This window comes from Protopterus annectens, chromosome 2.part0 (genome assembly GCF_019279795.1).
Source record: "Protopterus annectens isolate FY-2018-M chromosome 2.part0, PAN1.0, whole genome shotgun sequence".
Lineage (NCBI taxonomy): Eukaryota > Metazoa > Chordata > Ceratodontiformes > Protopteridae > Protopterus > Protopterus annectens.
Window position 1 is genome coordinate 1,272,751,553 of NC_056728.1, and position 25,000 is coordinate 1,272,776,552.

Below are 25,000 nucleotides of genomic sequence, written 5' to 3' on the forward strand. Positions count from 1 at the left end.
GGACCTATATCATTTTCACCACACGTATTACCTCTCTGATTTTGCCTCATTTTTTTGCCATGGCATCTCTCCTAAAATTTATGTTTATCAGGTAAATCACTGAGGATTACACTCATTCAATAATGTCAGACAATTGAGTTTCATATTTCTTATTTAAGAAAATGCACGATAATACATAAAACCTGTTGTTCTGTTAACTTTGTAAATAAGTTATGGTAATGTTTAAAATCTATCCCTGATTTTGGAGCTTTGTTTCCCTCCCCCCGGCCCACACCTCATTAATTGTGTTTCCCCTTATCCTCCTACAAAGTGATATTGTGCTGGCCAAAATGTGTGGTTGATCACTGACAGTATCTAAAATAAGTAAACACTTACCTCACACTACTGCTGCCGAATCTCAGCTTCTTTACACCTCAACCACATCAAGCACCATAATCCATTCACATTTGAGTTGAATATTGCAGGGTTTTCTGCAACATTCAAGTGTAATGTGACTTGTATAGTCACATCAACTGCAGCACTACCCCAAGAGTGCCTGTGATACAGGCACATTTTCTTTAGACAGGGATGCCATAAGACATTTTAAGCATTTATTTATTTTTTAGAGCAAGGAACTGCATTGTTTTATTACTGTAAGAAATAAGCAAATAATTCCAGAAAAGTGCCCCTAAAAGAACAGTTCCCTCTGTGCTTGCCTAGTTGGTTGTCATGTAAGGCTGTCCCTGACTAATTGGAACATAGTTTAGGTGATGTAACTAACTTTCATGCAGCTGAGGAACCAAAATGAAGTTTATTTTGCTGTAAATCTGAAAGGAAAAGTGAGGAAAATATAAAATATTTTAAATCAACACCCAGTGAGACCAAGCATTTCAAACAAAAACAATTTTTTTTCCGCAAGAATATGATTTTCTGTACCATCCATTTTATTGCTCTTACTTTATGTTACGTTTTTTAACTGGGTGAATGGGCTGGTTGGAAAACCTTTTGCAGCAGTGATGCAGGCCAAAGAAAAGTTATAAAAATAAACTACTAAACATTAATGTTACAATGGGTAATATTTCTCCATAGGTAAATACATAAGCAGCTGAAAAGATGAGACATTGTTCTACTGTTAGCATTCACTTATAGTTTTTATGTACTGCATCTGATAGGGTATAGTATTTATTTATTTATTTGACATTTGTTTACTGGGAAAGTCCGACTGGGTCAGAAAGTGCCCATTTTTAGCAGAGGCCCAGGGAGAAAAGCATTATTCAACAGTTTACATATTCATTGCTTAACAGAGATTAATGCAAAAATTGTTGAACATGTGACTAATTAATGCTGTTTTGATGTTTAAGTGCAAAACAAAATTGATAGTTTTTAAATACATATTTCCTAGCTACTTATATGCATAGAGGTTATATTGTATATGAATAAATGTTGCAGGAAGATTTTACCAAAGAAGGCAATACTGACATGTACAAAGCAGGGTAATAATATAAAGTTTTGTGATTACATTTGATTAAATTCATATACATCAGTAGGCTGTAGCTGCCTCCAGTTAAATTTACTCATTGCTAGGAATAATTATGGGATGCAGCTTTGCTGCATTCATTCATTCATTAATACAGATACCATCTTACTCAGGGCTGTGGTGATCTGGAGGATATCCTTGAAATGAATGGGCATATAGCAAATATCCAGAGCTGGAGGAGAAGCCAGTCCATTACATGACATATTGGCATTGCCATTCATGCATTCCCGCATATGTATAGGCAATTTAGAGTATCATCACTTTGCATAATGCCATGTTTTGGGGATGTGGAAGCTCCAGATAAATACCCAAACAGTCACAGGGAAGATAAACAGACTCTGCATAAAAAGCTATCCTGCCATGAGCCATACCAGAATACCAAGAACTGTGAGGCAACAGCACTCACCGCGGTGCCGCTATGATATTCTGACAAGTCAGAATGTAAGATAAATACAATGGGAAACAAGATGTGAATATATAAATGTGGATAATGAAATGCAAAATGTTGGAATAAGCAAAATCGCTATCTGAAATCTGAATTGTCATGTATGAAAGTATACTAGTGAATTATGTGCACATTACTTTGAACTGTGAGCAGTAGTTTGCTGCCTGTTCATGGCCTAATTGACATAAGTGCAGTGGTGCAAAAACAGAAAGGAACCTCTCACCATTTGGGTCTCATTCTAATAACCAAGTCACTAACCTTTAGTACAGAAAGAAAAAACATGATTTGAAATACATTTAAAATTTTAAATGACTGAATGGCAAAAGATTGACCACGAAAGGTCAAAACTCAAATCCCAGAAAAACTTGACAAACATTCTTTGGTAATTATATATACCAATTCCAAGACTGCACTATAGTGGAGAAAGGGCAAAAAAGAAAAAAAACAATCATCCCTGTGCTGCAGTCTTGCAGATTTACTGTTTTTGACCTTTTCTAATCAGTCTTATGCCATTTGGTGTTTTAACCATTCAACATTTTAAATGTATTCCATATATCTATCTATTTATCTATCTATTTGTCTGTCTAGATATATATAAACACACACACACACACTCTCACTCCCCCCCCCCACACACACACATATATACACACACACACACACACACACACACACACACACACACACACACACACACACACACACACACACACACACACACAGAGGGGTTTCATAGATGCTGTGTCACAGTATTAATATATGTTAACATAATGGTACAGTGTTGAAATACTTAATTAAATGTGCTGCCAGAATGGAAAAACTCAAATACAGAACGGTGTAGTGAAGAGCTTACCTTATTTTTAAACAGGTCCCAAAAAGGAAATGCTCTCAAGCAGTATACATAAAATTATCTTTACCAATTTCCAGGATTTTTACTACTGATAGCTATGCCATTTTAGGAAAATTTTCTTTCTGATATATAATCAAGACTTTACACAATAATTAAAATATACAGTTTTAAGACTACATTACATGAGACCAAGTATGTTGTTCAGAACCAATGGTAACTACCCCCCTCAATTTTGACCTGATATGTGGCCCTTCTGTTGTGATTAAGCTTACCTTACCCTTGTAAAATGTAGATATTTGGTCCTTTACTCAGGATGTGACACAATCCTACTCAACCATACCTGCAGTTATCTTACCATCTGCTTGGTGGCATTATGAGTTTGTTTGTTTATCATATGGATGCCCAATGGTTTAATCTCAGAACAATGGAGCAGTGGTGCACTGAGTAGCATTAGCACCTTACAGCAACAGATTCTCCAATTCAGTTCAGAGCTGAACTGTAATCTCTGCAGAGTCTGCATGTCCTACCTGTTTTTGCTAGGGATTTCTCTGGATATTCTAATTTTCTTCTTCATCCCAAAGATGTGGCTGCAAATTGTCCATAGATATATGCATACTATAGAAGAAAACCCTTTGCGATCCAGTAACATTTAAAAATCCTGTAGATGGTATCGGCTGGTCATGAGTTTTGACAGGAGTTAGATGCGGCTCAGCAACATTGCATGGTGGTTCTGCATATTCTAAAAAGCTGTCTGCCAATGGAAGTGTGTAACTGAAAGCAGCAATTTTCATAAAACATTACATTAAAGCTGAATATGCATCCCTAGGTAACTGTATTATGGCCTGTGGCATATCTATATGCAGTTGGACCTGTAATTCATTTTTCTGCAGTTTCATTGCAAGATGACTATTTGTTTGCATTATGCACAGCAGGTAAGTATTTTAATTTGTGATAAGTACAGCATATCCTTTATATCTTGTTATTATACTAATAAGGAAGAGAGGCAAAGATTCTACCATAGTACTGTATTAATACTTTGTATAGTTGTTAATATTTGCTTTTCATTACTTTATAGCTGCAACATAAATAGATATTTTTTTGCAGGACCTTAGAGACAGGTGCCTACAATTAAGAAACTGGGAAGAATTTAAAAACCCCATGGTATGTATCACAATTTTAGTTCATTCCTGTTTTCATATTGCTTACAAATTGAACAAACCAGGAAATGTGTTTGAGTTTAACCTCATCTATTAACTCACAAGATTTAAAGGATAGGGCAGCCTATCCAGTGGTAGAAAGTCTTACTCTGTGGCAAAGATAGTAGTTAATTTCTCTTCCATTTCTGAATGTGATACAAAAACAGACTTACACACTGACAGTGTGTCACTACAAGCATATTACTAGAAACTGTCTGTTGTAATTATATATAATAATAAATGTAAGTAGATGTGGTACTAATGTCTGGCACTGGAATTCTGTAAGTGGAACTTCTGTCTTTATAATGTACTTCCAGTTAGGAAACAAAATGTATAAGCACACACACACACACACACACACACACAGACACACACACACACACACACGCACACACGCACACACACACACACACACGCACACACACAAACAGACACACACACACACACACACACACACACACACACACACACACACACACACACACACACACAACAGACACACACACACACACAACAGACACACACACACACACACACACACACACACACACACACACACACACACACACACACACACACACACACACACACACACATATATAGGTGAAGAGAGAGATGCACTCACAACCACTCATGTATATATATATTTGCCTATTTGTATCTCCTTGATTCTGTCAGGATACATCTGAACAGGTGGTTTTGGATGACTTTCACTAACCATTCATTGACTGGGTAAATTACTCATGCTCAAAATCACTTGCCCAAAGGTTCCGTGACTTCATTAACTCCAGTTCCCTGGACCAGCTGGTTGACACCCCCACAAGAGGTGCCAACATTTTGGATCTGGTGCTTACCAATATGGGGGACCACTGTAGCCCCCCCCCACTGTGAGGTATTCCCTGGTGAGATCTGACCACAGATCAGTCTCATTTGATGTAACTATCACACCTAACCCCCCCCCAGCAGCAACTTTAACCTCTTACAGGATGGTATAAATAGCTTCACTGGACTCAGATGGTACTGGCAGCTATGCCGAGTTCTACACCAGTGATTTATACAAACACCTGTATAACTACATTGACTTGGCCGTACCAGCTAGGACCAAAACAAGCTTCTCAAGGTAGACCAAACCTGACTGGTGGACAACTGCCATTAATAGACTTAACAATAAGAGGAAGAAATTGCTATCTAAAAGTAAGAGGGAGCAAGCCCTGAACTGGAAACACTCCCTCCTCAGCTTAAACAACCAAATAAGACTTCTTATGAAGCCCTCCAAAGCAAACTATGAATCCAAATTAGCTTCCTCCACTAAAGACAACCATAAGGCATTCTTTAATTACATCCATAACCTAAAAGGAACGGCCCAAACTTTTGCCAAACTGTAGTAGTTACTGATACCACATATACTGAGCCTGTGGACATAGCTAACCTGTCGGCCAACAAGTTCTGTGAAAACGTCACTCCCCTATCACCACCACACATACCCCATGACATCCCTACCACATGTCCCCTACCTTGTATCTCTAAAGAGCAGGTCATAAATGTTCTCTCTAAGGCCAAAAAACATAGCATCTGTGTGACCTGATAACATCCCAGGCTGCGTTCTACATGGGTTTCAACAAGAATTAGCAACACCATTGGGTGCTCTTATCAATTATAGTCTAAGCACTGGCTTCATCCCAACTGAATGGAAAATGGCCACTGTTATTCCCTTGCATAAGGATAGTGCTTCCACTTACCTCAGTAACTATACACCTATTAGTTTGACTAGAGTTATCTGCAAGGCTATGGAGCAAATCATCATGGACCTTATCAACAGAGATACAGCTAATCTCCAAACACTTGACCCTACTCAGGTGGGATTTGTCAAAGGGAGATCATGCCTGTTATACCTGGTGGACTTCTTTGAAACAGTCACCAAGGCCGTGGATGGGTGGAAATCTGGGCATACAGCCAATCTAGACTTAGCCAAGGCTTTTGTCAGTACCCCCCCCCCCCACACACACACACACACACACACACATACACACACACTCAGGCATCATTGACAAGCTCACCCAGCTAGGTATCAACCCTTATATCAGTAGATGGGTTGGTAACTGCCTAATTGGTAGAAACCATATAGTCAGAATAGGGGAATTCACCTCCAATAGCAGGCCAGGAACCAGTGGTGTTCCACAGGGATCAGTCCTAGAACCTGTACTGTTTGGAATCTATTTCTCAAAAGTACAAGCAAAAACTAAAGGTCTGTGGCTGAGGAAATTTGCTGATGACTGCAAACTGGGAACGGTCATAGAATCTCCAAATGATGTCAACATCCTACAAGAGGGTCTTACACAAACAAATCATTGATGCCAAAATCATGGCCTTAAATACAATGTAAAAAAAAGTATTATCATCCTTTTCAGTAAGGGTGATGTTCCTTCTAACTACCACATCAATAGCAGCACCTTAATTACACACTCAGTGATCAGAGACCTGGGCACACAGGTTGACAGCAACCTTACCTTTGATCACCCTGTCTCCACAGTGGTTAGAAAGGCATTCTGTATGACTTATCTCATAAGTAAGGGCATTGCCTCCAGAAATAAAGAAGTTATAACCTCCCTGTACTCTTCCCTCATCAAGCCAATAATTGAGTATGATGCCCCTTTTGGTATGTACCTTTCCAAGTACCTGCAGCAATTGGAGAAACCACAAAGGTTCTTCACAAGGAAAACTCAAGGTCTTCAGCATCTGTCCTATGTGAATCATCTGAAATCACTGTCGCTTTATTCTGTTTCATACAGACTACTCAGAGGTGATCTCTGCCTTGCACACAAGGCAATCTCTGACCCTACTTTATTGGAAATGCTGCATCTCCATAAGTCAAATGATACACAGGTTATTTGCTCAAAAGACCAACCTACTGGAGGGACAGATTTGTCTCCCAGAAGTTGCCACTCATTTGGAACAGGCTCCCAATTCTTGTCAAACAGAGCACCTCATTGGCCCTCTTCAAACACAATGTGGACGATTGGATGGTGAACTGTAAATTCACCCCAGGGATTCCACCTGTGTTTATCTTGGAGAGAGACAATAGGTGCTGATTGTGGAAATAAGGGTAGAACTTGGTTAGGCTTGTAAGGGCCCTATGGCCATTAGCCTAGTAACTTCCTACAATCCTATAAAAATATACGACTACGAGTCATATTAAAATCCTAAAGTATTAAACTGTAGCAATTGTAATTGCAACTAGTCAGGACAATCTGGCTGAACATATGTCTAGGAGCATCCATCTTTTCCTTTATGTCAGATAGCATACCAGCCTTTCCATGACAGGATGAATTCAAATTTCTAGTGACATATCAATTATAAGTGTGCTAATAGAGAAAAAAAGGGCTTTGTATGTGCTAGGTCCATAGCTCTCAACCAGTCAGGGACAAATCTTAACAGAGTCAGAGACAAGTCAGTAATCAGCAACACTTATAAAATATTATTACTACAAACTAGAGATACTGACAGAATAAAAAAATTGAATTGATATCCATTTTCTAAATTAAAAGGAGTCTATAACTCTAATTATTGTCATTAAGTGTAATTCACCGCTTTTTCTCCAAAAGTCAACAGTTTTAGGAGAGATTAACAGGATCAGAGCTAAAATTTGAATCAAAATCAGGGACAGCTGAGGGGTATGGCTAAGTCTAAGATAAAGTGCAGCATTCTGTGACAGTGAACCAAACAGGGCTAAATGAAGAAGGAGATAAATAACTTCTGTTTCAGTTTGTTCCATCTAAATGCTGTCAAAACAGGTATAAGAGGTTGTCAGTAACATGGGTCATATGCCACAGTTGTAATCCCTATTAAAACAGCTAAGTGTAGTTCCCATCATGGAAATCAGTGAACCTCCAGTAAGTGTGTCTTATACCAGTGCCTGTTGCAAAAACACTTTGAAGAGAATAGAAAAACATGCAACTGTATGGACTGTCTAGTCCTCGATAGTATACTGAATGTACCTAATTATTAAGTATAAGCAAGGCATTAATCCATCTTTAATTTGAAACAAGTAAAAAATAATTCATAGATTGTTACTACAGTTCTAAGAATAGTTAGGTATAGTATAAAGGTAGGTTTACTTCCAGTAGTCTTACATACTAAACCAGTGCAGATGTTATAGGTTGTAAACTAACAGAAGCTGAGCTTTAGATGGGAGGTTACTCACAAATGTGCAAGTCTTTGTTGAATGTGTGAAGCTAGGGATAAATAACAGGAAGTGATGAATCTAATCAGGGCAGGAAGGCTCCACATAAACTTAGAGATACATGGAAGGGTGGGTGGCTGTACTGACATGAAGTAAAAGGTCTAGTCTGGTCTTGAGAAACATCATTAGTCTGCTGCTCTTATTGAAACTGATGTAAGTAAGGAAAAAGAACAAAATAATAAACTCAGGAGTCTAAAGCACTTCCACCTAGCTACCAGTAAGCAGGTGAGGCTCCATTAGATGAGTGTAGAACAGTACAATGGCATTAAGTGCATTCATATGGTTAATGCCACAAAATAATAAATGTGTCTACATGACAGACTTGATTACGGGACCAGAAAAAAACAGATTTAGCAACATTAAACAATGAGTGTGTGTAAACCAGTAATAAAATCTTGTATAACTAAATACAGGAATGTTTTAACACTTATGCTTACTAGTACTACTATTCCTCACATACCTCTAAACCTTTTAGTGCAAGAAATCTGGACAAAGCTTGATATAATGGGGGGACAATGGCCTAAAAACAGGGGCAGATTTTAAATATTGCTCTTATAAACTTAGAAAGTTGCTAGAATAACAAGGTTTCTATTAAGATGCATTTTCTGAAGGATATGAAGTCTGAAACTCAAATGTATGTCATTATTTAGTGACTTCAATCCTCCTATCATCCCACTGATTTGCCAGAAAATCACACATTTTATGAGGAACAGACCAAACATATGAGGCAAAAATCTGGACATTCTGCAAAAATGTATACAGTTGAGAGATATGAGTGTTACATATAAATATAATAGTGCTTCTAAGAACCATGATGTTAAAACTTACCTAATTTTTTCCCATGAGGTCCTGTAGTAGTCAGCCAATGTGAATATAATGCTAATTAAAAATGTAATGATGTAATATAAAAAAGACAGCATCTATTACTAGACTATTATGGTCCAGTTTTCTAAGTTCAAGTACAGATTTGATGGATCAGTTTGTGTTCAGCCCTGGGCGCCAGTAAGCTTTTAGGTGAATTTGCCACTCTAGTTCCTTTTTCTCAAGTAGAATTGCCTTCAAGTGGACCAGTTGTTACTTTCTCCACTATGTGGAACACAAATTTCTCAAAGTTTTTGCAGTGTAGAGCATGTCTGGTTAGTGGATTATTAAGATCTTTTAGTCAGATGTCTGCTATGTGTTTAGTAACCCTTACCTTTAGGGCATTGATAGTCTTGCCAGCGTAGAATGCTCTACATACAGAAAAAGTAATGGTACTTGCGTATTATCGCAACCAGATTCCAAACCAGGCTATGTTTCTAGCTTATTGGTTGTGCACTTCACAGCAGTCCCCAAAAGAGTTGAAGAACTGCAAATTGGGGGTCCTCATAGAGAGGGAGAGAAAGAAGAAGACAGAAAAAAAAATAAAATTCCTGACACGAGGCATGACGTAATTTTAACAGTGCCGGTGCAGCTTTCTGGAAGCCATTACTGATTCTGAAGGGAAACTCAGACCCTGGTGAGTCTTTGCAGAAAGTGAGCTGATCTTGGCCACTTTTAACTCTGAGTAGGGGGTGAGGGCATTATTTCTGTCCCTGTAGGAAGGGTTTACACATTGCAAGACTGCTGTACTTCAAAGCAGAATAGGTAAAAATAAGTAGTGGTCATGATAACAACAGGGAGTGAGGTAAACGGGGGAATGAAGACTGTAAAAAGGCCTCGCCCTGATGAAGTTGACTGTCCCTTTGTGAATTGCACAGGAATGTTGTTCCCTAAACTATTTAAAACAAGGCCAGCAGTTATACTGAAGTAGAAAAAAAAAGCTAGATGAAATGCACGTTTATGTCACATACCTTCAAACTTGCTAAGAAAGGATACAAACGCAGCATTTATTAACGTTCAGCAATATGAAATAGTGCGACCTTCATAAAATTCAATTGTTTCAGTCTGTTAAAAATAACGATACAGTCAGCCCCCGATCTCACACACAGGTGCTTACCTAACGTAACAACTCCTACAAAGACACAGTGACCCCTTTCTCCATAACATGAAAAATAATGGCACGTCTGGAATGTGGTTGCGATAATATGTAAGTACCAAAGTCAGATTAAAGTACCTGCAAACTGCTCAAATTTATGCAGAGCTGTATCTGCACTGTTGTATCCAGCCTTCTTGTCAGTGTAAGGTCAGCTTACTGCTGTTATACACGAACAATTCTGCTGCTTCTTTGTTTCCTGTCACTAAAATCATGGAAACTGTCATACAGATAAATGTTTACATAACAGCTGTCAACGAGTTCAGAAAGGAATCATGTCTGCAGTGACTGCAGTTTTCTCCCACTGGGTAACAAAACATTTACATCAGAGGAATTACATTCTTTTCCAGACTGAACATAATTCATAGTAAATATTCTTTCTTCCTTTGGCCCAAAAACCCTGTACTAATGGCCAATCATAAACTGTTTTCACATGTTTGATTATGCTATGTTCAGTATTTAAGGTTCAGTGTTATATTTTAAACAAATTCATGGCTTCAGTAGGGCCCTTCAGTAACTTTGCCACCATAGAAAGTAGAATCATACACCCTGTTGTCCAGCCTTTTATCAAGGCCGCTCTTAAGTGAGAATATACCATTCACCTTTCTTATTACTGGAGGGAAAGCAGTGCCTTCTTGCTTCTTATTTTTTTGTGTCACATTTGGAGGGAACAACAAATCCTCTATTATTCGGAGTATCAATTGAGTTGTGTTTTTTTTTCAAATCCCACGTTAGTTGCTATTAATGCATTGTTTATGCGCATATAGATTAGAATTAATTCACTTGTAGCTGACCGAGTACATTTTCAACTCTTCTAAACTTTTCTTATAATTCAAGCTTTTAACTTGCTTTATTTGCTAAGCAAAGACATTTCGCACTCTAAGTTTTTTAGTTGATGACAGTTTTAGATACAAGCAGCAGCACAAAATGCCATATGTGGTGTAACCCACTGATTTATAAAATGGCAATAATGCTTGCTTGATCTTACTGGTTATAGTTTTAGCATCTTTTAATGCCATATAACATTTCCTTACTACAGTCCTGACATTAACTTCAAAGGAAAATTCACTGTCTACTATCAACCTATTGTTAGTTACATTTTCCAAAATATTACTATTTAGGGCATGAGGGTAGTGTAATTTCCTGTCACCAAAGTGAATCACCTTTGAATTCCTCATATTGAGCTCCATGGTTCTTCTTTTTGCCCAGACTTCCAGGGTATCCAAATAACTCTGAAACTTTAGTTGATCATCCATCCTTGAAACTAAGGTGCCCACCTTCATATCACCTGCAGATTTACTACAACAGATGTTATCTTTATATGGGAACTCTGTCATAAGATAATGAATAATTAAAGGCCCAACACTGAACTCTGTGAAACACCAACCTCCACATTTTTAGTTACACATAGTGTTTCTGATTTTGATCATGGATGAGCTACCTTCTTACCAGTTGCTTACCCATCTAATGATGCACTGATTTATACTGCTTTGCTTCTTAATACTTAGCATTCCATTATGGGACATTATGGGGCATGGTACTGAAGGCCTTAGCAAGGCCTAAATAAACATCTACTGTGAGACCTTCATCTATAGTTTTCAAAACCGATTATGTTTAAATTTATTGGACAGGAACAGCCTTCAGTGAATCCATGCTGGTAGATATCAATACCAGCAAGTCGGCAAGTGAGGGGATATTAATAAGTTCACATATTTTTTTTTATTATTTATATATTATAAATAAAATAAATAAATAAAATAAAAAGTTCACATATAATTAATTCAAAACATTTGCCCAAAATACATGCCAAACAGATCAGGTGATAACTATCCATTAACATTGGAAATCCCCCTTAAATACTGGTAGACTCCTTCCATTCTGGTGGAACAAAACTTAAATTAAGAGAATTCTGATATAAATAGGAGAGGTGTGATATTAAGTGGCTAACAATGTTTTTCAGAAACAGTTCACTGAAACTATCAAGTCCAGATGCATTTGACAGCTTTCTGAATAGGAAGAGTGGTAATTTTTGGACATAGTTCTGGGGTATGTTCCCACTATGGTACTACCCAATTACCCATATGTAACTCATCCATAAAAGATTTGCCCACATTTATGTTTACTAGCAGTTTTTAAGATCAGTTATCAAAACTCATTGACCCTCCATTGATATAGTGAATTGTTTATCCCTTTTAAAAAGACATAGCTGTTTAAACCGAACTTTCTTATTGGCTACAGAGTTCGCAGCAAGTTTTAGCTCACATCTGTCTGGTTAGTGTTAACATTTTTTCTAAAGCTTGAGCTTGACTTCTGGTATTCTCAGTTATTATTAGCATTTGGAATCCTATTATAAACCTGCCTGGAGGAATGTTCTTATTTTTAGACCTGATTTATTCCTACACAAGATATCCCTATTTTAGAGGTATGTCCCTGTTTTCAGGTTTAATTTATCCCTTCACACAATTTCCTGAACCCCCCTCATCATAAGTTTTTTGAAGTTGTCTAGTATATAGAAAACCACATTATATGACCAAAATACTAGTGACAGCAGTAATTTAAAGACGACACACATCTTGTATCTCCCTTTTTACAGAAGCAAAAATAAATCACCTTGTGTGGTAGAATTCTGCAATACAGTTCATTAAAATCAATAGATTTTTACGCTAACGTTTTGATAATCTGCTTATGTTTTTACATCATTTTTGTCCCTATGTTTTTTAAAGGTGTTTATAAGTAGTTTGTCACATTCCTACTGGAAGCAGGAAGAGTTATGTGCTATTTGATATTCATATTGTATGCTAATTTGACATCCAGATTTTTAGCTGGATGTTCTTACCTTTCAAGGACCTTTGTTCATATTTTCAATGCCTGCAGATTGAGAGGTGTGTGCCAAGAACACTTTCTCTTGTCTTTTTTTTTTCTTTTTCTAACTTAGGTGGCCATCAAGGACAGGATGTCTTAACCATTGGTTTTCAACACTACTGGAACAAAACTATCAACAGTTAATAAATTCATAAAAAAATTCTCATGCTAACGAGATACTCTTATCCTCCATTAGCACCTTCCACTGCCATTTCCCTATTTCTTCTATTACCTTGTAATTAGCACCACAAAATGCTTTTCCCATTCTATCTGAGAAAGATTTCCTAATGTCTGAATGCACTGGGTCCAAGGGGAGGTATAGATGGATAGAGCCATCAAGCTCCAGTAATAGGTCACGCATACTGTTCTAATTACCCTCATTCATAAAAGCAACATCTAATAAGCTGTCTTTCTTGGTTTATTGACTAATTGTTGATAACCTAAGTCCTTATAAACATCTACTAATAGACCCAAGGGACTTGTGAATTCTTTTTGTAAGGTCCAATCAAGGTGAGGCACATTTAAGTCATTTGTTCTGAGATCATAGTCACTCATTATAATATTACTCAAAGCAGCCAAAAATGAGTCCTTCTCCCCCTTGCTTTGGTTAAGCAGTCTATAAATACAACAACATTCCACACAGTCTTATCACAAAGTACTTTATACTGTTGCAATGGCTACCAAATTATACAGAAATACAGCTGAACAGTAGTGGGTTTTCCCACCAGACAGGTTTACGCAGGTTGTTCTACTCCAGTGCAGAATGTGAAGTGATCGACATTTAAATACTGGAGGTAGTGAGTTGTAGTCATATTCACATGGCCTGTGACAGCCGCTTGACAAGTGTAATAATGTTTAGACTTGACTTCTTCAAACACAGAATCACACCACAGTAGTCCGATCCAGTGAGGGGAGTACTGAAAAACTCATCACTCCTTTCCCAAACTTGGTATGCTGTGTATGCAGGGATATCTGTTAATAATTTTCTGTGCAAGCACACAGTACTTTACATGAGCAGTATGTTTACTACCATGTTGTGGACGGTATGCATCTGGGTTATTCTCAATTTTAATGTTCTTATTTTTTCTTTTCTACCTAGAAATAATGCCTCCCACACCACCAGTGGTGTCATTCTCCACTACTGCATCCAGTATTGTTACATTTTCACTTTTTTGTACTTATCAGGTATTTTACCCCCAAGTATCAAATTCAACTAATGTGTCCAATTAATGTAATCTGCAGGTGTTGAGTCAAGTTATTGTTATATATATTTTTTGTCCGGACTATTTCCACTTACCATGTCAACCATGTCTGTACAAGTTCTTTCAGCCAAACTTGTACAAGGACACTACATTGCCAAGTTCATCACCACCAGCTCCTGGTGATATTCAATGGCCACAGTTATGTTTACAAGTGTGGTTGCACAGCATCAGTGAAAAATGTAGCCCTCCATATGAGTGTAGACATTACATGTATGCTACCAGCACTTAAACCTGCACAGTGAAAATTCTTCATGCCTAATGGTACTGTCTTCATTTTGATAGCAGACTGATGTCCCGTGAAAGAAGAAAAACACCATCTTGTGTCTTTTTTATTTTAAATACAAATCACAATAAAGTGCTTACATAAATGAAAACGGTCAATATTACTTTCTCTTCCACCCCACCCTCCCACTGTAGAAATATTGCAGTATTCCATTCTTAACATTGCACGGTAGCTACCGCATTCAGGAGACACAATATTATTGATAAGTACTACAGTGCATTTCTGTGGCTTTTTTTTTATTCATTACTCAGTTAGAGCATCTTCTGTGTAGCGACATGCGTGAACAGGTGTTCCTTCGTTGAAGGTTGTGCGTTAGGCCCGGCAAGCCAGCATGTAAAAATCTACTGCCAATCATTAGCGGACCGGAGTTCCGCTGTGGCGACCCCTAACCGGGAAAAGCTGAAAGACACAAACAAACTTTTCACTAAACATTACAGCAAATAGTAACAGACATTTTTACACATCTGATGCAGTGTTTTTACTGCATCAGTTATAATACCCGGTATCATGAAGTCTGACACAGTCACTGTACAATTAGTTTAAACACTTTTTTTAATTCTCCTTCCCTGCAGGACCAAGCTTGAAGGCACTTCTACCTGCACTCAATAGGCCCATTTGTTCCACAATTACAAGAGCTTGGTATCCTTGGGTTAGATGAGAGCTTTACGGCCCATTCATTGCTGACTGTATATCCCTAGTGTGCTCATCCGCTCACATCAAGAGTCAGACGGCAGAAGAAAGTAAGAAAGTACCACTATTGTTGGTAGGTCTTGATGTAGAGGAAGTATTTGACAGAGTAAGCTGGGATTTTATGAGTAGGGCAATGGAAGCATTTGTATTGTCTAATACAATCATAAGGTTAAGGATATATGTAGGTTTGGAGGCAAGAATTATAGTATGAGTATGAGTTGTTTGTTTTTTATATTTGCTCTCTCGGAGCTAATCTCCCCGGGCTTCTACTGAAAATGGACATATATCCAGTTAGACTAGCCTAGTCAACAAATGTAAAATAAATAAATAAAAATAAAATGAGGGTTCCTCAGAAATTAAAAAAAAATGATATAACTGGTATGGTATTCAAGAAAAGTTGGCTTTCTGTGTAGATATTATTTTGTACCTGATAGAACCAGAAATGGACATCTGAGTGTTGTGGAACATTCTAAGACAGTTCTGATTTTTGGGGGGATATAAAATTAATGAAGATAAAACAGACACTTCAGCTGTAAACTCTGTACCCACACATGCATTGGTTCAGAAATACCCATATTTATGGTGCATGATCAAAAGAAATACTTAGGAGTATGGGTTACAAAGGATGCTGTTATGGTAGCTAAGGTTATGTGGGAAAAGACTAAACCAAAGATAATACAAAAATTGAGAAACTGGAAGCTCTTACCTATGGGTACAAATAAGATACATGCAGTTAAAATGTTTTTAGTCCCTTTAGTTTTATACGTAGATCAGGCATATTTTTATCAACCAGAAGAGAAATCAAGGATGGTAATTAAAGAGCTGAAGGATTTTATTTGGGGGGGGGGGGGTTAGCAAGAGTCAAGTCAGATAAGTTCATCCTTCCACTAGAATAAGTATGTTTAGGCAGAGTAACTCAGTTGATGTTCATCGTGTTTCACTGTTGCAGTCATGACCGTAGGGTTCTCCCCTGCCGACAGGCAGTCCTCGGTCGGCCAGAATCCCAAAGTCTGGGTCCGGCGTCGGCTGCTCAGCTATGCTCCCTGACGTTAGAGCGCCAGGAGTATAAAGCTGACAGCCGACGCCATGTTCTCCAGTCTTTCTTGCCGTGCGGTGATAGCAGTTCGCATTTGCCGGTCGGCTGACTCCTGACAATTTTTTATTAACGTACTTCAGTCCGAACACTTTCTTCTCCTACTCAAAGCTAAGTACCCCATTGGGGAAACTTTTTTCTTGCTCCAGTCCGATGTCAGAAAAAGTTAATAATTGTATTTCATGTGGGAAGCAAATACCTCATAAAGATTTTCATTCTTACTGTATTCCTTGCTTAGGCCCTGACCACGACGTAGCTAGTTGTCAGTTTTGTGCTAGATTCAATCAACGTATGATTAAACGAAGGTATGATTTTGCATTTCATTACTTCGGTAGGCGTTTTAATTACAAAAATGTCATCGGACTCGGTTCCAGCTACCGGAGTTCACAAACGACGCAAGGATAAAGACAGGCCTCCGAGGTCCAAATCAGACAATATTGTACAAGCAGAGCCAGCTTCAGGTTCGGCCGTCATCAGTGAGGTGCTTTTGCAGCCCCTGTCGTCGGCCATTTCGGAACCGATGGCCGAAATGGACTCCCACGAGGAGCCAACTAGGCCTTTGAATATTTCTGTTGCAGGACCTTCGGACAATGCTCCTTCGGATGGGTCTGGAGCTGCTGTGCAGGTACCGGCTTCCGAAGGGGTTTTCAGGCCTACTCAACTTCTAATAAAGGCAAAGCCAAAGACAAAGGCAAAGACTCCTTCCAAATCAAAGACTACAGCCCAGGCCTCTTCTGATCCGGCACCCAAGTCTCAGAAACAGTTACTTAAGATGGTGGAGGACTTACTTACTATGATTAGGGCTTCACATCCCCCTCCAGATAAAAGGCCAAGGCAGGAAGTGTATTATGACTCCTCTGATCAGGCTTCTGTTTCTTCAGTTTCTTCTTCTGACCATGAATATTCTTTCCCTCCTTATGAGGATTCTGATGCTGAGGAATCCATTCCTTCAGCTTCTCCCCCTGAGGATTTCTCTTTTGGGGAAACTTTACATGAAATGAGGGAACATTTTCACTGGGAAGGACAGGAGTACTCGGAATCTAAGAAAAGACTTGGGGATTTTCTTCTTCTTCCCCAACATAGACCCCTGGCTATCCCTCCTATTTTGGATATTGTGGATGATGCTTTTTCGGAGGCTAACTTAACTCCTGACTATTTTCCTCCAGCTCCTGTTAAGCCAGACAGATATTATAGGGTTCCTGATTCCCACCAGTTTTTATACAAGAATCCTACTGCTGACCCTGAAACCATTTCTCAGGATCCTAAGGGGGTTAAGGCCGCTTCTGCTAAAAAACCCATTCCCACTGAGAAGGATTCCAGATCTTTAGAAAGATGGGGCAAAAAAGTGTACACTTCTGCTACTTTATCTATTAGGGCCTTAAACTGTCAGTTTCATATGCTGAAATACCAGCAATTTCTCCTGTCTGTTCTAAAACAAAAGATAACTTCCATTTCCGCCTGTGCAGATGATAAGGAATTACATGACTTAATGCATGCCACTGAACAAGTTGGGAAGCATGGTTTACACTGTGGATTTGATGCCTTGGAGGCTTCTTGTAGGGCTGCTGCCTCTGGCACAGTCATTAGAAGGCATGCTTGGTTAAAGGAACAAAACTTGCCAGATCAAGTAAAAGCTAAGTTATTGGATGCTCCTGTTCAGCATAATGTTTTGTTTGGACCTAAGGCTGAAGAGGTGATAAAGAAGATGGAGGACAAGGCAAAATCCATGCAAACGGTTAAAGATTTCTTACAAGTACAGCCACCCAGATTTAGTAGGAATTGGCCTACAAAAAATTGGTCATTTCCCAATTCAGACAGGCCTCAGAGGGGTAGATACAGACGCTCCCTAGGTAGGCCTCAAACGCAAGCCTCTTACAGACCAAGACAGTGGACTGCTTCCACCCTTAGAGGAGGAGAGGACAGGTCGCAAGCTCAGAGAAAACAGGCTCAATGACTCACTCTGTTGGGCTGCAGGAACTTCTTGCCTGGAAGCCCCTCTCGGAGGAAAACTTTCTCTTTTTCACCTAAATTGGACTCATATAACCCAAGACAAGTGGGTTCTGGATGTGGTTTCAAGAGGTTACAAATTCCATTTTCATACCATGCCAAGACCAAGCGGATGGCCGGATTTTCCAAAACATCAATGGTTATAGGCCTTAAACCAGGTGGAAGCTCTCTTGGCTATGAAAGCCATAGAACTGGTTCCACTTTCAGAGATGGGACAAGGTTTTTACTCAAGGCTCTTTCTAGTCCCCAGAAAGCAAACTTCATGGAGACCCATTCTGGATCTGTCAGTCTTGAACACTTTTCTCGAGATACCAAAATTCAAGATGCTTACTCTATAGCAGCTACTTCCAGTGCTGACCAAAAATGCATGGATGGTAACTTTGGATTTAAAGGAGGCATATTTACACATTCCCATCAGGCAGGAATGCAGAAAATACCTCAGGTTCAAGGCCAGATCGAGGCACTTTCAATTCTCTGCGCTGGCCTTTGGATTGTCTACTGCGCCCAGGGTCTTCACCAAATGCCTGGCTCCAGTAGTAGCTTATTGCAGACTCAAGGGAATTCAAATTTACCCTTATCTGGACAACTGTCTTATTCAGGCAGACAGCAGGGATGTCTTACTGCAGCATCTAGAATTTGTTCAGAATCTTCTCAAGTTCCTGGGATTCACTGTAAACATAAAAAAGTCAAATTTGACACCCTCACAACAGATAACTTTTCTGGGTGCTCTTCTAAACACAACCCAGATGGCATTTCTGACATACGAAAAACAATTACAGCTGGCTTCAACTTTCAAAACCTGGGCAACATTAACTCGGCTATCTGCAAGGACATTCCTGCAGGCTTTGGGTTACATGGCCTCCTGCATCCTTCTCGTACCATATGCAAGACTACATATGAGGAAAATACAGTGGTACCTAAAAAGTGTATGCTCTCAGCATTGCCACAGTTTAGACATACAGATCACTGTCTTGCCTTGTCTTCAAAAGGAATTCCTTTTGTGGTCCAAGGCATGTACTCTAAACAAAGGAAAAATCCTTCAGTCTACCTCCAGCCACTCAGATACTAACCACGGATGCTTCAGATTATGCATGGGGAGCCCATTTTCAGGGCAACTGTCTGCAGGGCCTTTGGACAAAGGATCAGAAGCATCTGCATATCAATTTAAAGGAAATGTTAGCCATTCAGAACGCTCTATTGGCTTTCAGTAATCTTCTACAACCAGGACAGCTACTGATACGGACAGACAACACCACAGTTATGTGGTACATAAACAAGCAAGGGGGATCTCATTCCTATCCCCTTTGCAGACTAGCCATGAATCTATGGAACACAGCTCTAGCTTGCAAACTGGACCTTCAAGCTCAGTTTCTACCAGGGAAGCAAAACTTCCTGGCAGACAGTCTGAGCAGAAACCTGTCGGACCCACATGAATGGATGCTGGACACCGAAATATTCAAGATGATTACAGCAGTCTGGGGATGTCCTCACATAGACCTCTTTGCATCCCATCTCAATCATCAACTACAGATTTTTTGCACCAGGACATTCCAAGAACTAGCTTGGAAAGTGGATGCACTATCATTCAGTTGGAGAAACCTCTCGGGGTATGCCTTCCCACCTCTACCTCTTCTTCCACGGGTGTTATTAAAGATCAAACAGGACAAGCCCAAGATGATAATTTTGCTGGCCCCAAATTGGCCTCGACAGTTTTTGTACCCAAGACTGAAAAACCTTTGTCTGGAGCCCCCTTGGGTATTACCACAGACTCCGAACCTTCTGTCCCAACACCAGGGTCAGGTTCTGCACTCCCATGTCAAAACTCTCAGCCTGGCGGCCTGGTTAATCCAGGGTCCATGATTCATTCTCTCCTACCCAAGCAGGTTATGGATGTCATTTTAGAAGCCAGACGTCCTAGCACTAGGAAATCTTATGCTGGAAAATGGAAAAGATTTTGCTCCTGGATGCAGGCTCAGGATTCAGATCCTCTTATTCTTAACATTCCTCTGATTTTACTTTACCTGACAGACCTTTTACATAAGGGTCTCTATTTCTCTTCCATAAAGATACATGCCTCTGCTATTTCTGCTCATTATAATACAGACCCTCCAATCTTTTCCCACCAGCTCATGAGAAAGTTTCTCAGAGGAGCTAAGAACTTAAGGCCCCCTAGATCTCCACCCATTCCTGCTTGGGATCTCAACTATGTTTTAGAAAAACTCACCTTACCTCCTTTTGAGCCTGCTGCCATATCTGACATCAAGTTTGTATCTTGGAAGACAGCTATCCTGTTAGCTCTGACCTCTGCCAGGAGAGTTTCGGAGTTGCAAGCTCTCATGGCTGTGGAACCTTATATTATTTTTCATCAAGATAGGGTGTCTTTAAGGACTAATCCTACTTTCATGCCTAAGGTGGTTTCCAAAGTGGCTTTAAATCAAACTATTCACTTGCCAACTTTTTCCTCAGTCCTCAAAATAAGGGGGAAAGGATATTGCATTCCTTGGATGTACACAGACAACTACAGTTTTACCTGGATAGAACCAAGGACATCAGGAAATCAGAGCAATTGTTTGTTTCTTATGCTTCAAGTTCCCAAGGTAAAGCCATTTCAAAACAGACCATTTCTAAATGGATTGCTCATGGAATCAGATTTTGCTATTCACACCATGGAAAGCAAATCCCAGGGAGTATAAGGACTCACTCTTCAGAGCTGCTGCCACTTCAGCTGCCTTCCTCAGGGGAGTTCCTACCAAAGACATTTTGGAAGCTGCAACTTGGAGTTCAGTGCATACTTTTTCCAAGCACTACAATCTACCGCTCACTCTAAGTCTAGGGCAAGCTTTGCTTCTGCCGTCTTGCAGGGACTTTTAGCCGCCCCCTCTACTTTATGACCACCTCCCTTTTATTCTGCTTTGGGATTCAACCCTACAGTCATGACTGCAACAGTGAAACACGATGAACATAGTACAGTTGTGTACACTTACCATAAATGTAGATGTTCGAGTGTCTTCACTGTTGCAGTCTGGGTTACCCTCACTCCTGTCCCCTCGTATTTTTTCTTTTGTGTGGTTCCCTTCTTCACCCTTCTTCTGAGGTGTATTTGCAAGGGGTATGGGATCTTACTCATTTTGGAACACCTGACATCTGGGGCAAGAAAAACTGGAGAACATGGCGTCGGCTGTCAGCTTTGTACTCCTGGCGCTCTGACATCAGGGAGCATGGCTGAGCAGCCGACACCAGACCCAGACTTTGGGATTCTGGCTGACCGAGGTCTGCCTGCCGGCAGGGGAGAACCCTACAGTCATGACTGCAACAGTGAAGACACTCGAACATCTACATTTATGGTAAGTGTACACAACTGTACTTTTCTCTTCTCCATCAAGCCTTTTTCCCCTGTAACTAGTAGCATTAGAAGGGATGGGAGCTTGGCCTAATGGTTAAAGTGCTTGCCTTACAAACACAAGGTTCAGGGTTTGAGTCTCACAAGGGATAATTGGCTAGGTTTAAAATGGCTCGCAAGGGCAGTTAGCTTAGTATGAACCTGTGAATGTATGAAAACACATATCTATTTGCAATATTTGCCCTACTTTTTTTCTAGAAGTTAGTATTATCCCTAATGCATATAATGTGCCAATGGTAAAGCTGGTAGTTGATGCATTAAAACACTAATGACAGAAGTGTTGCTTTTGCATTTATAGGCATGCTTCATCTCAATCACTTAGAAATCAATTTTGGAGGCATACATGTATTGAATTTCACAGAATAGATATTTCATTTTATGGCAGAACCCCATAGTGGAAAATAAAGTTTGTGGTATAGATCAAGCATTTGTACTTTTTGGGGAGGGCAATATTTAAGTGTTACATGGTGGATGAGGGGACAAGGGTGAATTTTCTATTATGATCTTACCAGACCTAGGTTTTAGTTGCAACCCTTGCCTATCAAATCACACAGTTTTGTTATTCACTGCTATCCTTCAATGTCCTTATACCCCTTGCACTGTCAGCCAATGTATTAAAAACAAGAATATGATAGTGAAATTAAAGTATTTCATTCAGTTAGAATGATAGTATTTTTAAATAACAAATGCTGCAGGGTATTTTGAAAAGAGACTGCCCATTGATGGGGTACTGATATACAGTGGCTCCATGGTTTACAGCCTAGGCCAAGTTTTTAGAAATGGTTTCAACAGTGGAAGAATCAAAAAGGTTAGGCAGAACAATACAGATGCTATTTCTACTCACCTCTCCCTGGACACGGGTATGAAGATTATGTACCAAGAAGGAGTGGCTGTGCTGCTGGGGTTATGGAGAGCACAGTGAGGATTCACACCAGGCCAAAAAGGGTGCAGGACTATCCTGGAGGTGACACATATCCATAGAGGTGGGGTGTGGACTCATTGTGCCCTATTGTATGCTCCTTGATGAGGGAAGGTCCCACAGATGTGGGATATTTACCTTACAAGGTCAGAAACCCAAGAATAAGCTATGAACCAGCATGAGGGGATGTGTCATTAACTTCTGCCTACCCAAGTATGATGTTCCCTCCCAGGTTAACCCGGATTTTCATCCATAGATGATGAAAGGGAACAGATGGATGACTGGGGAAGTAGAACTGATGGTCAGTAGGAGGCATAGGAAAGAGAAAAATAAATTGGTATGTAAGTTAATACAAAGGGTAACCAATTGAAATGTTGGGACCCACTAAAGAGAGCCCCGAAACACAGAGACTGAATGATGGAAAAATGGGCTTACATATACCAAGTCCAAGATGGCTAGTTCCCAGAATATTCCCTTTTCTCCAAGGTATGGTGATTTTTGGAGTTGGTTTATGTAAGTTCAGGGAGTGTGGGGGTCTTGCCCCCTGCAAAAAAGAAGTTTAAATGAGAAGAGTAATGTTCATCATTCACTGTTCTCTCATGGTTTCAGTCTTTTTTTGGCTTGTCAGCAGTTGGCATTTTGAATGCCTTCATTTCAATAGGGAGCCAATATAAAGTCCCAAAATTATCAGGCTGCACTAGAAATAATACCAGACAAAATGGTTTCCTTTGATATTGTGTTTTCAAATGTGCCTAGATGGGTATGTCATACTTAAGTTCAGAACAATGATGATGGAGAACTTGTTTAAAAGGATTCTTTATATTGGCACTGCAGAGACAATAACAACTTGTTTATAATTAACATTTACTGCTGCTGTACCTTCAGTGTAACATATTCAAAAAACACAATTTGTTAATGATTTCCATAAGAGATAATCTGTCATTTCCATAGAGTCTATTGTCAAAGATACAAAATCAAAGAATGTTCTGGAAAGGCTAAGTATGCATAGACTTTCCTTCCTATTACTCATATCTTGCATAGTGAAAAGTAGGATAATTTGAAATTACTTGAGACCAAATGAATTGGGAAGGCTGATGGAGCATATTTAGATACAAGGACTGCAGGACCAATGTTGGGATCTGCCAAATACATTTCACAGGTTGCTTTAATAGAGCCAACCAGTATAAATTTTGATAAAATTGTATTTATTTGGTCCAGGTCAATGAACTAGACCACATGGGCTATTTGTCAGTAACAATTTTGTTATAATTAGATGCTTAAGCAATATATTCAAATTATAATTTGATTTATTCTATAATGTGAACTAAGCAGCAGCAAAGCGATATCACCTGAGACATAAAGATGAAATAAACTAGTCGTGAAATCTGAAAGCATGTTTTGTAAGGGAAAAAATCTATTGCCCTAATATTCCAGAAATTAACATATCTGAAAGGTACAACTGGAAGGTACTATCACTGTCGCTTTTCTTTTAAATCTTTAATGCCCTTTTATGGAACATTTAAGTAGATTTTGAACTAGTCATGAACAAGTTATAAAGACAGCAAATTCAAATAAAAAAGTCAAAGGGTAGCAATAAAATTATGATTTCAGGCATTGGAAGAGTCTATGGAAGATCACGAGGAATTGCCCTTGGAGTCTTACTCTTCTGTTTTTTTCTGCTGGCATTGTTTAAAAAATTAAATGTTTGTTATTTTTTTTCAAATGACAATAAAGTATTATGTGATGTATTTACAGCAGAAAGAATTCATTGTTCTGTGGAAATTAGAAATTTATGCAATGTTGAGATACTTGAGATTTTGTGATTAAAACGTTCAAAGTCATGAGCCAAGAATTATTAAGCTAAGAAGGGGGTTGTAAGTAGAAAAGTGAAATAAACATTAATATCCATCAAGCCACAATAGGACATTAAGTAGGCATATGGCCAGGTTAGTAGCCTTTGCAGACAGTGAATGAGCTCATAAAAATTATGGCATTTGAGAGCAAAGTGACTCTATTAAAAAATAGCCTCTTGGGGTAATTATGGCCAAGCAAAATGTTACAACAGCAGATTGTTATTTAGACAAGACACTGAACCTAAAGCTCTTAAAAGTGTTTCAGATCACAACAGTAACACTGACAAACCACATAGCAGGTTGCCCTGCAGCTCACTGTTGTAATTCATGTTTACAGATTAAGCTGCTGTAAAGAAAGAATGCTGTGAAG

General features: G+C 39.2%; 1 protein-coding gene across 3 annotated transcripts in view; it reads left to right on the forward strand.

Annotated features, from left to right (window-relative positions):
• LOC122793445 (probable E3 ubiquitin-protein ligase HERC4) overlaps positions 1-25,000 on the forward strand; it is a 1,684,714-nt gene that overhangs the window by 392,764 nt on the left and 1,266,950 nt on the right. For 2 of the 3 annotated variants that reach the window (XM_044061443.1, XM_044061444.1), the window contains exon 15: positions 3,916-3,972. The exons of the other annotated variant lie outside the window; for it this stretch is intronic. In XM_044061443.1, the coding sequence (XP_043917378.1) occupies positions 3,916-3,972 (57 nt within the window). The remainder of the gene's footprint in view (positions 1-3,915; positions 3,973-25,000) is intronic. 3 annotated transcript variants of the gene reach the window in all.